General features: G+C 47.0%; 1 protein-coding gene across 4 annotated transcripts in view; it reads left to right on the plus strand.

Annotated features, from left to right (window-relative positions):
- The window catches only part of GAS7 (growth arrest specific 7), a 102,788-nt gene that overhangs the window by 34,702 nt on the left and 52,738 nt on the right, over positions 1–15,348 (plus strand). For 3 of the 4 annotated variants that reach the window (XM_055723730.1, XM_055723712.1, XM_055723726.1), the window contains exon 2: positions 3,969–4,092. In XM_055723730.1, the coding sequence (XP_055579705.1) occupies positions 3,969–4,092 (124 nt within the window). The remainder of the gene's footprint in view (positions 1–3,968; positions 4,093–15,348) is intronic. The other variant, XM_055723720.1, reaches the window with a different exon arrangement.

Genomic DNA, 15,348 nt, shown 5'->3' on the forward strand with positions numbered 1-15,348 from the left:
GGCAAAATCAGAAGCAAAGATGGAAATATTAGTAACTCAAAAATAGAATTAGCAACAGCAAAACATAATGCTTGTGTGCTTTTCTGAAGTGATACACATTTTGGCAGGGACTGTAGCTCAAACATTGCCTTAACTTTGGTCTTTATACTACATTCCATCCAACAGCTGCTGGTGTCCACTCTATACTGTCCACATCCATCCCTCAGCATGGCCTTTGTTTAAGAATACAACCATGGCATCTGTCTGTGAAAGACATCTGCTTTTCCTGCAGTCCATCAGGGAGACCTGAAGCAACACTGAAAAAGTGACTCAAAGGATGTTGGTGCAATTGCAGGCTTCCCTTAAGCAAACGAGCAGTATCTGTCCTTGCAGGGTCTTGGTGCTGCCTGTGTGAAATGAAGTAATGCCACGGGCCCCTAAAGCGAGCCAAACCTCGTCTTGACCTGCTTGGTAAATGGGATCACTATAGGACCATGTTAAGAAAGAGGGGCAGTGGGAATGGATAGGACTTCAGTTCCAGAAGGGAAGGAGGGTGTTAAGGACAGAAATGGTGAGCACGCGTGAAAAACGTGTGACATTCCGTACTTTCTAGATTCTGGAACAGAACCCAGGGTTGGATTATCCCAAATTCCTCTTTATGGGGTGATCATGCACAGTAGAGAGAATCTGGTGTAACTTTCTTATCTTCAAGGCCAGGGATCCGTGCAGTGAGTCTAAAGGCCTCAACCTGCTGCCAAATTCTCCCCAGGCTGGTACACTCCTACACTGCGGGATTTATTTTGTTCTTCAATGTGCTTTTGGAAGCAATGATGGGGGACCATTAACCCTGTGATGGAGAGATTTCAGGAGCTGTCCTGGGATTTGTCCCAGCACTCTGTGCTATCCCATGGAATATGCTGGGAGAGAGACTGGGTTTGTTGTTCAAAGAATAGCTTGGGGCTATCATGCTTTCCCTTCTGATCTGACCTCTGCACATGTTACTGCATCCTGAACCTTTGAAAGCCTTTTAGCCCTGGCTTTCTCACCAGACCTACCTGTGTTTTGGACAAGGACTGTGTGGATAAGGTGCCCCTCAGGAGGCAGTCCTGGAGACAGAAGTCAACCAGCCACCTTCTTAGCTGTTATTGCAGTTACTGGGGTGACTGCACTCGTCAGGCTACTCTTTCCAAGAATTCTTTTTTCTTCCCAGTGTTTTCTTCCATTAGGTGGAACTGTAGAAAGGGGTGTCTGAGAGAGGTGTGAGATGGAAAAGCTCTCCTGCCTGGCAGGTCACAGGACCTGAACAGAACCAAAAAGTAGCTTGCACAAAATAGCTTTTGCTGGCAAGAAGTATGTGTCAGTGCCATACACCAGTGCACTGCTCTGCATCATCTGCACAAGCACTGCGACGCTCCCGGGGTTGTCATGCTGGGAGGCCTGCAATGAGTTAATTTCAGCCTTGACTAGGAGTAAAACTGAACAAAAGGATGATGCTGGATATTGGGGCCGTACTGCAACTATCAGGGCTGTGTGAGCGAGTTCCTGGTGGTGCCAGTACGTGGCTGTAAAGAACTGGAAATGAGCACATGGTTGTTGGAGCTATGTTAGCAGTAGCATTGCATAGTGAAACAAGGCACTTCCATAAACACCCATATCATGTTGGAGAAGAACACAGATAACCCAGGGTAAAACTGGGATAGCTTAATGTTTCTGTCATATTCATGTGGTTTAATGTTTTCATTAGCAGGATCCAGAGCTTTCATGGAAAGCTATATGAAAGAATGAGGTGTTTCAGTGGCATGAATGGAGGGGTCCTGCCCCTGTAATCACAAAAGAGGCATGGTTGTGCTGGCTTCACTAAGACAAGAATTTCATTTAATGCATTTCTAGGCAATAGAGTAACACCAACAGTAAATGAGAATGTGTGCCGTTGGGCAGGCTGACGTGGAAGAGAAGTCTTCACTTGCATCTTAAGCTGAGATCAGCAAAAAAAAATAAGTGGTAACATAAACTGTAAAAATCTCTGCTTTCTCACATGTACAGCAGGGTGAGTGGAACTGTAGATTGATTTAATTAAACCTTAGAGAGCAGAAACACAGGGGTTAAGAATAGATGGTGGAGATCCTACTGATGAATACTGCATACTACCCTGCTAGCCACAGGCATGCAGAGCACCCAGCAGAGCCCCTTCGCACCTTACCACCTTACCAGCAAACTTGGTCAGTTCCCGTTGGGCCAGCCGAGTCCCCCAGTCTGTATTTCTGCCCAAGGAGAGGAGCTAAAACCTTAACCAGCACAGGCTCCATCTGTGCTGCAGCACTAATACAGTATTCATCTCACACCGGCCTTGCTTGTGTCTACGTGGCTGCCCCGTAGCCTGTGACCTGTCTGTGCAAGTATGCTCGATGAGGCACGAACACAAGATCATTCTTGAGTTCAGTGCCTCTTGAGAGCCATTGTAATCAGAATTTTCTGAAACGGAAAAGAAATATAAAATAGACTACTGGCTCCAAAATCATGAAATGTCCCTTTTATGCTGGGTTGGAACAGAATTGGAATTTCACTTAGAGACTGAATGTGTAGGAAGACATATCACAGGTTGCTTTCTGATGGTGCTGTTCATACGCCTGTCAATGTTTGAACATTGTATGTAGCCAGATGCTCAAACTCTGCCTGTCCCCTGGATGTGGCTGCTTGTGAATCCAGTGCAGTCACTTTCACACCCCACCGTGTCAAGGCATTTCCTGGATAGACATCAGCTTCCATGGGATAAATAATTCCATTTCGCACATTTTTCATTGTTCTTTTGTATTTCTTCCTTTGAAGGCAATGCAAAAAAACCAAATAAAAATTAAGTACATCACATGCCTGGTTTGCCTTAGGGAATGTGGGAAAGCAAAAGGGAGCTCTCCGGGTGTGAGCCAGGAGGAGGCTGTTGGGTTCATAGCCACAGCCCTGTAGGGCTGCATCTGGCCATCTTTGGCCATGCATCTTATCTCTCTACCTTTGCTTTACTCAGTTTTCCTGGATGAAGGGACTGGTGGGATTCATGCCTCCTTTGGGATGAAGCCCTCTTTGCCAATCTCACATTGAGCAGCGGCTGTAAATCCCAAGCTACCAAGGAACCACCAGAGCTACTTGGAAGAGGGAAGTAGTTCAGGTGATGCGATGTAGTGCTAACAATTACTTGCACTTCAGCTTCACCAATTTTCCTTGTGCACGGAACCTGCGTTGAGGCTGGCAGCTGCGTTGGTGCAGAGGTGTACAGCCGAGGTGGCACCTGAACCCTGACAGCAGTTCTGTGTGTGCCTGGAAAGCTGGTGACAGGATGATGCTCATCTCCTGCTGTTCTTAATGATCTAGATCACTCCTAGTAATCTGGATCCTAGTGATCCTGTATCTGGATGCTATGGATGCAGATAAATAATGTACGCATTGCTAATCACATGCATTATTAGTATATAATCAGCATACAGATAAATTTACTTCAGCATGCTGCTTCTATAAGCAGCATGGCTCTGCACTGTTTTTTCTTGAAAATGTCTGAACGCGATGGTGCCCCTGCAAATTAAATTGGGGCAGCACCTCCATGACCAGTGCTTTGACGCACCAGTATACCCAGATGAAAGTAAACGAGTGCCAGATACATACCTTTCTTTCTCAGACACTTGATTATTTCATGTTTTGCATTTTACTGCTTAACGAGAGTCATTTTCTTGGACCGGTCCAGGTGCTCATGGGATATCAAATGCAAAGGGGTTTCATCTCTCTCCCAAAGGATGTTCTGTGTAGCCAGTGCCCCAAGGGAAGGTTGCTTCATGTTCTGGATGAAGCTAGGACAGATGCGGGGAGAAATGGACTGCAAGTCTTTGGGTGTATTGCAGTCTCTAGAATGCCAAGCCACATGGTACCTTTCCAGACGTATGTTTGGTTAGAATATACATTATCTAGATACTGACTTAATAGGTTGGGTTTTTTTCTTTTCTCAGCAGAAACCCAGAAAGGCAACTCCTCAGACAGGAGAAGATACCTTGAACGGCCATCTTCCCCCCGGCTGGCAGAGCTATATGTCTCCCCAGGGCCGAAGGTACTATGTGAACACCTTCACAAATGGTAAGTGGGGGTGGGGGCTCCAGTAAATGTGTCACCCTGACAGTACAGATCTGTTGCAGGGAATTGTGTCTCACGTTGATTTTGATGACAAAGCAGTCTCGGAGTCAAAGGAATTAATATGACCCTGCCACCATAGGAAAGAAAATAATTATAAGAAGATTTAGTCTTCTGATCCTCTGTCATCTTAATTCTGACCATTAGAAGACATCTGAAGCTTTTACAAAAGACACAGGATGTAAAGTAGACACACCCCTGCCATAAATGTTTTAGAATATAAAACACCATTAAGGATATAATTTTTACTACACCCCTAATACGGAAATATCCTTTCCCTTTAGTTAGAGATATTTATGTGCACATAGGTACATATAGGTAAAGCAGTCTGATAGAACGTCAGCTATCACTGAAGCACCATTAGGGGAAAACAGAAATAGTTAATTGGAAAGTTGCTCAGGTCACAGTCAGCTTGCCCATGGAGACAAGAGAAGAAAAATACATGTCACAGGAGATCAAAGACAGAATTTTCAGTCTGTATTTGTGTATTTTTTTCACTGTCATGCTAGTAGAGAAGCAGACTTAACTCATGATCTTATCAGCTGCTCAAGACCTGTCAAACTTGTACCACCCCTGGCTAACCTAAGACTCTGTGTCTACCTGCTTTTCTTGTCGTGAGCTCACAACAGCATTGCAAAACAGGGACTTGGGACCAGCAAAACCAGATTTCTTTAGCAGAAAGAATGACAGAATGACAAAGGAGGAGAGTACAGCAAGAGTTCACCTTGTTCACAAAGGAGTTGAAGCCATCAGGAATGACCACTGGCATTCTTCTTTCTGACGGGAGAGCAAGGAGAGCCACAGGCTGTCGCAACAACGCACCTCATGGTCCATTCAGGGACTGATGCATTTTATTTCAGAAGCCTTTGGCCTAGAACTTGGCCAAGTCATGATTTACCCAAGTGCTATGCATGGACATCTCATCGCTGCCTTCATTTTCAAGCACAGTCTGCTGTGGCTCATGGGCAGCATCCCTGGCACGGCTGGGGAGGTCAGTAGGAGTCAGATACCCTGTCCCCACTGCAGTTCAGAGGTGGGTGAGGAGGTGATTAAAATCAGTCCTGAGCCATCATGGTGATGGACCCTTACTCACAAGCACTGGGTTGAGGTCAGATAAAACCATTAAGAGGCAGAGCCTGGTTTTTATGGGAGCCTGGTCTTTCCCCTCTGATTCCACAGCTGGGACAGTCTGAAATTATTTTTCTCATGCCCCACACATGCAGCAGAGACTGTGAGGGGTCAGTGAATAGAGCTGTAGGTGCTGATAGCAGTAGTGTTTCCCAGGAAAGGCGTGAGCACTTCTCTTTCTAAGACACTGTGCATCCTGACAAACTGTATTGATAACTTCTTGCAGGACAGAGGTCCAGCTTCAGCAGGGCTGGTGGAATGTGGTAGGCCCTTTTAGAATAAGGCACAGCATGGGGAAGTAACAGCTCTGGTATCTGTCCATGCAGCCCAGAAGAATCTGGATGCTGCGTCTGCCTGTTAAAGGAAGATATTAGAGATTACCCACCTAACTACTGTTGTGTCTGGTCTCAGCCAAATGCCAGCAATGTTCTACATGTATTAATCCCGTGTAGATGGGTGCAATAATGTACAGACTATTGTAAAACACGAAATTCTGTGTAAGATACATTCAAAGGTTAAACATGCCAGTGAGTCACTAGAGGGAAGAAAAGGGAACTTGGGGCAACAAAGTGTTAACGAGTCAGTCAAACAGAGTAGGTCCCACCCATCTGAGGAAGAAATATTTGCATCTCCAAGGGAGTGAAGCAGTCCTTATTTTAATGAAGACAAATCCCAAACTATCTCCTGGACAAGGAGTAAGTGCTGTGAGACTGAGGGTGAAAGACTAAATCTGTCCCAACCCCCTTCAAAGGGCTCGGGAAGGAGCCTTCCCAGAGGCAAGGAGCATCCCAGAGCTGCAAATGGGTGTAAATTGTGATGCAGACTTTCTCCTGAAGGCTCTTTTTAGATGCAACAAGGCATAAGGTATGCTTGGAGAAGGGAGATCTGTGTAGCACCCCACCAGAAGAGGATAGCACTTCAGAGTGCTAAGAGAATGAGAAAACTTTCTGGTTATTTTTAGTCTAGGTGTTTTAATGGTGGTGGGGGGTTCTTCACTTTTGTCTTCCGCAAACCTCTGTACCTGCTTTGCTGAAACTAAATGTTGTGAATTAAGTATCATATTAGAATTGTACATTAACATAGCTGCGCTGGAAGCTGAGTTTAAGGCAACTCGGATAGCAGCGAGGCACTGTTCGCTGAAGGTTATGGTAGATGTTTCAGCTGGGGGACCTCAGCCTGTCTACTCAGCCCTCCCAGGGCCTTCTGCTCCATGGAGTAGGTGAAGGGCTGGCACCAGGAGCCAGATGAGAACCCTCTGACAGGCAGCAAAACACTGGGACATATACTTGGACTGTAAGGGTTTCCAGGGACCTTGTTATGCTGGGCTGCACTGAAAAATGAGTTTTTCTTCTCCATTTGGAACCTTCTGTCAGAGAGGACTTCAGTTTTCAGTCCCGAAGTGGAAGGAGGTTCTGACTTCAGAGCATTTTAGGCGTGTCCCTATGTGTGTCTCATGCCTCCTGTTATCAGGACCTACAAAGCTTCCTATTCAACAGGAAGAAACATTAAATTGTCCTGGAAAGGCTCTGTGGTTGCTATCTGTCATCGACCAAAGGTAGATTCCCTCCCAGGCTCCTCTGAAATGCTCTCCAACTCCTTCCATTTCCAGGTCAGGATCTGCACATGGACCAGAATCACTGAGCCAAATCAAGGGTGTCTTCTCAGGGGCTGAAGCACCAGATTATCTAAAGGGACTGTACAACCTCACCTTTGTTACAGTGGCTTGTACTTTATGCAGATGTTTTTTTCTTCCTTGAAATTTTTGAATCTAGGAAGGGACTTCTAGGTCTCAACCATGGTCTGAGCTCTGCTTGCTGAGAGAACAAATGGTATCAGAGAGGAGATGAGTGGTCATTCTTCCAGCTTACAGCAGCTCTCTCTGGCTGCTGCGGAGACTTTTTTTAATGCATTTTTTTCCTCTTATTTTAAATAACTTAGAATATCCTTCCTATCAAAACTTTTCTGTATTGTTCGCTCTGTACTTCTACCCGCTGAGGCTGAGCCAGGCAGTGGAGCTGAAGCAGAAGCAAGAGGCTATCTGCTCCTACTCCAGCTTGCAGAAATTTAAGAGGAGAAACTAGTAATCACTAGAATAAGCACAGAGCCATTCAGTGGACAGAGTGGGAGATGCTAGTGCTTTTTCATAGGTAGTGATCTGGGGGAGAAAGTAGCGAGGCAGTGAGTGGAATGAAGGAAGGGCTTCTCTCCGTGACACAGAGCACCCAGGAGTATCCTCAGCTGGAGCCCTGCTAGCAGTTCCTCCAAGGTCTGCCTTGCCCGTGTGCTGTACGCACCCTGGGGACCCTGTCTGGCCGCTTCCATCCAAGGATGCAGCTGCTGAGCCTCCACCAGCAGCGTGCTGCTGCAGGAGCTGTCTCTGATGCCACTTTTTCCAGAGTACAGAGGTACCCAGGCTTGGCCTGCCCCTAAGCTCAGCTAACTGCTGGAGTGCTACACTGTGATCTTTCTTTCAGGGCTGATGTTGGTAGCAAATAGAGCACTGTGCTTTTGGTTGAACAGTGCTCCGCAAGGTCTCCTGTAGCTTGAAGGCTGCAAATGCATGCTCTTGCCTTCTTTTTATACACATAACATAGCCCTTAGGCATTGCAATCATGCATCCTCCCTTTGGTTGTCCTTTCCATCATGTCTCTCATGCATGAAGTTACTTATGTCCGCCATATGCTAAGCATATGTGGAAGCTCCAGGCATTGGATTCACTGTCTGTTCTTTTAGATGTTGCATTTGGACATCCTCTGAGTGGCATGTCCTCTTGCAGCACACCAGCTGTCCTGCATGCCCAACCAGTTACCATGTCAGCCAGTGGGAGGCACATCCCAGAGCAGGGTGGGGATGCTCAGGGCTGTGGCTGGGCACTGGGTCAGGTAAGGGCACAACAGAGCATCCCCCTGCCCTACTCTAGGCCCTTGCTACCACCCACCACCTTTTTGAAGGTGGGCACTAGCAAGAGCAGGCTTTTTTGGCTGGTTCATAGCGGTTTTAGCACTTCCACCACTGACAAGCAGTAGTCAGAGGAGGTATGTGCCCTCTCACCTGGTAGGACTGTGGTTAAACATGTATACAGCCTCTGGGCAGGGCAGGTCTGTGAGCAGAGACCCCAGTGCAGGAAAGGCAGCTCATTTACAGGAAGACAGGTCTTAAAAGCAGCAAAGACAGTCTGAAAGCTGGCTCAAGGGAAAACAAACTAAAGAGAAAGGGGACCATAGTTAAATGACAATAAGAGTGCAAAACTGCTTGGCAGATCATACTCAGCCCAGGTAATCAGCGGTCCCGTCAAAGGGAGATTTGCACCAAAGGAAATCCTGCGGGGATCTGTCGGATTTCCAGTAATGAATGGCATGTTGACATTGACAGTACTTACTCAGATGTTAATTTTAACTGAAGCAGGGAGAGAACATGCTGTGCTGCACAGAACAAGCGAAGAATTCACAGTCATCCTGCAGCTGAGGGCACACGCTGGAAGATCAGGATGCTGTTCAGTAAAGATGCACTTAAGATTGGATATTTCATCAGAAATATTTAAGTGACAAAGACAGGCAATGGAGAAGTTTACAGACAAAAAGACGCAGGGGCTCTGGAGGATCTAAAACTGAGTGTGAGCCAGCAGTGTTGTGCTGGTAGAAAAACAGACAGCATTTTCCATTGTATAAACAGCAATGTTGTGTGTGAGGCATGAAGTAAGCCTCCAGCTTTACAAGGAAATTATAAAGCCTCAGCTGGAATATTTTGTCTGTTTGGACTCTACACTTCAGGGAAGATGTGAGCCAGTTGGATAAAGCCCAGAAGAGAGTAGCAAGAATGATGGGAGATGTGGAAAACATGGCCTGTGGGAAAATGTCGAGAGATTGGGGCTGTCTGCCCTAAGAAAGCGAAGATGTGGATGGGGATACAAAAGTAGGCTTCAAGTGCATAAAATGCTGTGGCGGGGAAGACGGTTTGCAATGCCTGTTGTCACTAGAAGACAGGGTAACACTTTGGTTGCAATGAGGACAGCTCTAACTCTTCCAAGCTCTCTAAGATAGTAAAGTGTGGGAGTAGGGAGTTGCGTGGGAGTCTGCATCACTGGAGGTCTCTAAGAGCAGGTTACGCAAAACCATGAAAAATCATGTTGGCCTTGCTTTGGGGCACAGCAGGAACAAAATGACTTCCTGAAATCCCTGTCAGGCCTGCTTTTTCAGTCTGTAAAGCCTAACCTAAATGAAAAATATTTATTAGTGTAGAGGATGACAAATGCCTGCAACTCACATGAGAGTTGTACTTTATTTGGTATCTTTGTGTTTCCCCAGTTTTTACATATGTCGCATCTAAGTAGGCTGTTGTCACTCAACTGCTGGTTTGCTTTTTCTGGTTGTCTAAGTCAAAGAATCTCAATAGGAGTTCAGAGGAACATTTACTGTGCTTTCATTTCATGTGTACCCCCATGCACCTGTGCTGAATATTCCCACTGCGCTTTGGGACAGATCCTGCTCCTTCCTGGGTAGTCCTGCCCTCCTGTTCTCCAGGGAAAGGCAGGATTAGCCAGCAAAGCATGGGGCAGAAGCAGCTGGTGGGCTCCACACTGCGCAGTCAGTCTGCTGGGAGCAGGGAGGGGGCACAGCCTTTGAAGAAGATCAGCGAGCAAAGCTGTATGAGTTTTGATGCAGTGGGGCTCTGTGCTGCTCCCCAGCTCACCCCTTTGTGGAGTTCTGCTCCCTTCTCCTGAAAACAGCAGGTGTTGGGTGACCAGTCCATCCAACAAACTGCTTTTCTGAATGTGCCTGGCACTGCACCAACTCTGCTTCACCATTTGCTTCCTTCCTCACACAGTGAAGAAGCTTTTTTTTTTGGATTAAATAGGGTTTTTGCTTTTGGTGCTTGAGCTATTCAGAGATGGGAACTCAAGTATCCCTTCCAATTCCTGGGGCAGGAAAATGGGATTTTAGGCGCAGGTAATATCTCGATCCTTCTGAGCCTTCATAACACAACAGAACCCTCCCCTGCTGTGAGGCATTAATATTATTGTCAGCTCTTTCCAGTGGTTAGTGTCCTTCCACATTGTGATTATCTGCCTGTGCATCCATAGATCCTATCTGACCATTATCGTATTTCCACCATGAGTGTTGTTGTGTGATCTAATTTTCATTGCCTTTATGTGAAAAACAAAAGGAAATTGGTTCTTAATTGGAAAGAAATAGAATTTATGAGGCAATGTTCTTAAGTGGGAAAAAAGGTGTTAGAAAAATCCGTAATCAAAGAGCTGGGGTGACTCTGTATGGAACAAACACTTGTGCACAGGTAAATGAGACAGCGACAAAGATAGCCCATTCCTGTCTATCTCCACTTGATGGCCCAACCAGATAAACACATTTATCATCCTTTGAAACTGGTTGGACTCAATCTTGAAACCATTTTAAAGGCCTCTGACCTGTAAAAGGTCTTCAGAATGAAGCCTAAGAGAATTTCAGTGTACTTAAAATTTGTTTTCATGGTATAGCCTGCTTTAAGAAGGTTGAGTCTGCATCAATTAGATTACAGTCAGGATGCCTGGCATCTATCTTGTGCAACATCTAGACATCCAAGCTTGTCATGTCAAAATGTAAGAAAGAGGAGAGAGATGCCAAGCCACTGTAAAACAGCTGGAAGACCCTTCTCTGTAGCAGTCATTTTGCATCATTAACTCTGCAAGGAGTCCTGTGCTGGAAGGACAGTCAGGATACCTGTCCGGAGTTTCGGAGAGTTAAATGCGCGTTTGCACTCTGTTAAAACCAGGACACCATCGAGAAAGGGTGATAAACTGGAAAGAAGTGCATGCAAAGGAGTGCATGGCTGCCCGGCTGCAACCCGCTGTCCTTGTCGTTGTCCTAGTCGTTGTTGTCATTGTCGTTGTTGTCAGTCTGCAGCACTGACTGGCCTCTAGGATGCTCACTCCCTGCCCTTAGATAGGTTTCACCATCCCTACCACCGTCTGAGCAGGGCAGATGTTGATTTGCCTGACAAGATACCATCTGCACGGTGGACAACTCGGTTTGAATGGGGTCTTTCGGTCTCACTGTTTATTCATGAAAAGAAATAATTGTCTTTACCTCTCAATTGTCTTCCTGATGTAGGTATCTAAAATAGCTAATGTGGGCTACACCCTGTAAGTGCCAGTTTCTCTTCACTGACTCTAAGGAGAGCTTCGGTGACAATACCGACCCCACAGACAGGTAAAGCTGGCTGTAGTGAATCTCGTTGGGGACCTGAGTTTGCAGCCTAGAACCGAAGTGGAACTTAAAAAATGTCCTGTTTCTTTGCATGGGGTTACTGCCCCTTCCTACTCCCATAGCAGAATGAAGCCACAATGGGGTCAGCAGGCAGAGAGGGGGCTGCACAGTGAAACAGTCTCTTCCCATCAGGTCATCTGGTGAGCACACCTCACATCCAGCACACCTGCCCTGGTTTTCTTCCCCAGCAGCGCATAGGATGCATAGGATGCATAGGACATTTGTAAAATGCCGCACCCCATTTCTATGCGTGGTTCCTACAGCAGCTGCAAATACCCCGACGGCTCACACAGGCACACAAGCACACACCTGCGCGTGTGCTCACACTTCAGAGGGACAGCGCTTTGGGGGAGATTCACTGTCTGAAAAGCTGCGGTACTCATGGGGGTTACTTAAATAACAGGAGCTGGAAGGCCAGGACAACAGCTCTGCAAATCAGACCAGGGCAAAAATATTTATCCCGGGGCAGGAAGCCTTGACAGGTTTAGGACATATCAGAAATATGACTTGTTGGCATAGCAATGGTTGAGGAAAGAAATATGTCTTTACATACTTCCATTGCATGAGTACTAAGAAGGTGGGAGGCCGCGTGGCAGCTGGCAGGAGGGCGGTGGAAGGAGAAGGCAGGCTTTGCAGGCACAGCTCAGGGATGTCTCAGGGACAGCACCTTCCCCACAGCACCTGGCCTCACACAAGGTAGCTCCAGCATAGGGCTGGCCGGAGCTGTTCTGTTGTTGCAGAGCTGTAAGCCCCACGGAAAGCTTCTATATGTGCTAGAAACTCCTAGGTCTGGGCTGAAAAAAAAAAAATGCATTTGGGCGTGCAGTGCTCGTAGGTTTGATTCAGCAGATGGAGAAGTAATTTTCTGCTGTTTGGGCAATGAATGGGAGACCAATGGTTACTCTGAGAAGTAACTCTGAAGGTGGAACAGTCCTCCCCAGAGCTGCAATACTGGCTTTTCTGCAGCACTGTCTCTGTGCCCTTGAACAATACTACTCTGCCTTGGATTTTTTACCCATCAAATTTCAGATGTTAAAATCTCCTAGCCAGCGTTTGGCTATCTCCACACCCATGCTTCCTTGGTTTCTTCAGCCTCAGTACTACTATCCACAGGCACACAGCGCTTTGCAGTACCACAAGTCCTCTGATGTGCGCTCAGTGTGTTGTCCCACACCCACTGCATGTGCCAAGGGAAGAGGAATTGGCTGTTTGAAGTGTGCGATCAGCCCAGTCTCCTTGTCCCCATCTCCTGAAGCTCCTGCTGCCCTGCAGATGAAGTCTGGGCTGTAGCAACCATGCCTGTGGCTCCGGATGGGGAGAGCACGGCATGACACCCACCCCTCTCAGGCCCAATCCTTCCCCGTGGCCAGGAGGGGTTTGGAGGGATGTTTGTGTGATGCTCCGGAGGCCTCTGTTGCGCTCCCCCCCCCAGGACCTGTGTCCATTTCTCCATCCAGCTGAGATTGCCTGTACCCGGCTATGCACAGGGGTGTCCCTGTCCCTTTCTTCCCAAGGTAGGTACCATTGCAGCAAGTCAGCAAGAAGCATTGTTGTTCTGCTGGAATTTCAAGATATGAATGTCCCCAGGCTGGTCTGGGTTGCGAAATCACTGTGTGTGAAGCTTTCAAAACCTTTCATGCATATGAGCTGATGGGAAGGCTGTGAATAGGAAGAAGCCCTGTCTGGGAGAGGGCAAACAGAGAGGGCTGACATTGACACTGAACCCTGAGCACAGCTGGACGACCCGTGGGTCTTTTGGAGGCGAGTGCAGGTAAGGTGAAATTATTTCTGCCCCAGACATCTGACAGTCCCTATGAAACAACTATGTTTATTTACTTGCTGCTGTTTCAGGGGGTTGGTAGCAGGCTTCGGACTGGCATTTTCAGAGCCTAAAGCAAGGAGAATAGCACTGCTCTCCTCTGCCTCATCCCTTTACAACGCTTCATATTTGGTTCAGACAGTTATCAGGGCTGCTGGCAAGTTAATGCAGCTTACTGGGGCTGAGCCTCTCCCTTTCCCAGGACTGCACTGTCATCATCTGAAACAAATGTATGCTCCTGAAGTAATTCCCTAGTATGACATTTTCTTATCAATAATGATTGCAGTTCCATGTTGTGATTGCAAATGAGAGGAGACATGAGTCCGGGCGCAAGTGATGGGGAAGGATGTAAAGGCATAGGGTAGGATGGGTAAATGAAGGGGCAGAGAAGGTGGAAAGCAGTCAGGGTGGGAGGGTGTAGATGCTATCCAATCTCTGAAAGGTGTAAAGAATTGTGTGCTTTGCATAGCCTCTTAAAACCATCTCCTGTGCATGGGCAATACTTACCCATCTTTAAGAAAACTTGGGATGAGCAATCTCCTCTGCTTTCACATCCCATTAATCCTCTTTTCAGATGTGAGACTGTTGTAAGCCATTGACTGAATGGTGCTGGCAGAGCAGATGACACTGCATGTAACCTGGAATGTAAAAGGACATGGAAAAGTTCCCAGGCTGCTTGGCAGGGGTGACCTTAGTGTGCTTTCTGAGAGGGGAGCCCTAGGACCACGCTGCCATGCCGAGTTCAAAAATGCCAATGTGCCCAGAATGCATAGCTACTATGTGGTTAACCATACAGTTCCTCAGTGTCTATGGGAGTGGTTTACAACTGTGTGTGGGTGGTAGATTCAGCAGGAAAATATTTGATTATGCTGAAGAAACTCTCTGATGTGCTGCAGCTGTAATGCCTCTTGCATTAGTCAAACAATAGCACTCCAGCTACCTTGTCCATGACATTAAAGATGACTTATATACTTATGACACAAGTGTGCACGTGGCTTGCTGCCATCTTGCATTCTCAGCTGAGGTCAGCCTTACATGGTGTGTCCTTATTTCCAGGATTTTCTTGTCTGTGGTGTTATGTTCTTCCCGTTTACTAAACAGTTTTCTGTCTGCTGGAAAGCAGGAATTCTCTTTTCACGTTATCTTGATCCTAACTAAGGTCCATGTAGTCTCATCGTCACCATCATCAGTAAAATGCCACCTGCAACAGCAAGTTCTGGGGCATAGATTCCTAGGCAGTCCTGAAACATGTAGCTGCAAGCAGTCATTTCCTTGAAAGGAATCTCAAGTCCAGTACTTCAGGGGTTTGGGAAAATTTTCCCAAGCTGCCTGAAAAAATTATGTATTACTTGGTGTCCTCCTGGTACTACCAGTCAGCTTTTCCGTTTCTGTCCTCCTGGGTACTCTTTCCTGCTTACCTTGGTTTAACCTTCACCATTCTTCCACTGAAGTTCCTAACTCCAAGCAAGGCTCTGATCCAGCTGTGCAGCCACTGCACCCTGCAGCCTACTTGCTGACCCCAGGAAGAGCAGGAACAGCACGTGCTTCTCTAGCCAGCGCCTGAGCAGTCGCTGAAAACTCAGTGCCATAAACACGTTGCATTTCCCTCGCAAAACTAGTGCTTAGAGACCTCAAACATCCTGCGGCTAGTGAGCAGCTGCGTTCTTTCCATCCAGCATGGTGCTGTCTTTGTCTTGCAAGTACAATTTCCCAGGGCACCAAAACAGTGTCTGCTAAAACATCCCAGTCTGAGTGGTTAAGCACTGACATGTCGAAGCCCCATTGGAATCCACAGCTGGAAACTCCACCGGTCTTTGTCCTCCTGGTGCCTCAGCTGCAGGCTGTTGTCATGAGCAGTGCCTGGCACAACATGGGCAGGTGAGAGATGGTGACGGTGGTTGTGGTCATGCTTTACGCAACTCCTTTGTCATTGCTTTGCCTGGGGCAGAGAATACCCACAGAAACTCTAAGGGACTTCGGCGTGTTACAGGGTTA

The sequence above is a fragment of the Falco cherrug genome, chromosome 1 (genome assembly GCF_023634085.1).
Source record: "Falco cherrug isolate bFalChe1 chromosome 1, bFalChe1.pri, whole genome shotgun sequence".
NCBI lineage: Eukaryota > Metazoa > Chordata > Aves > Falconiformes > Falconidae > Falco > Falco cherrug.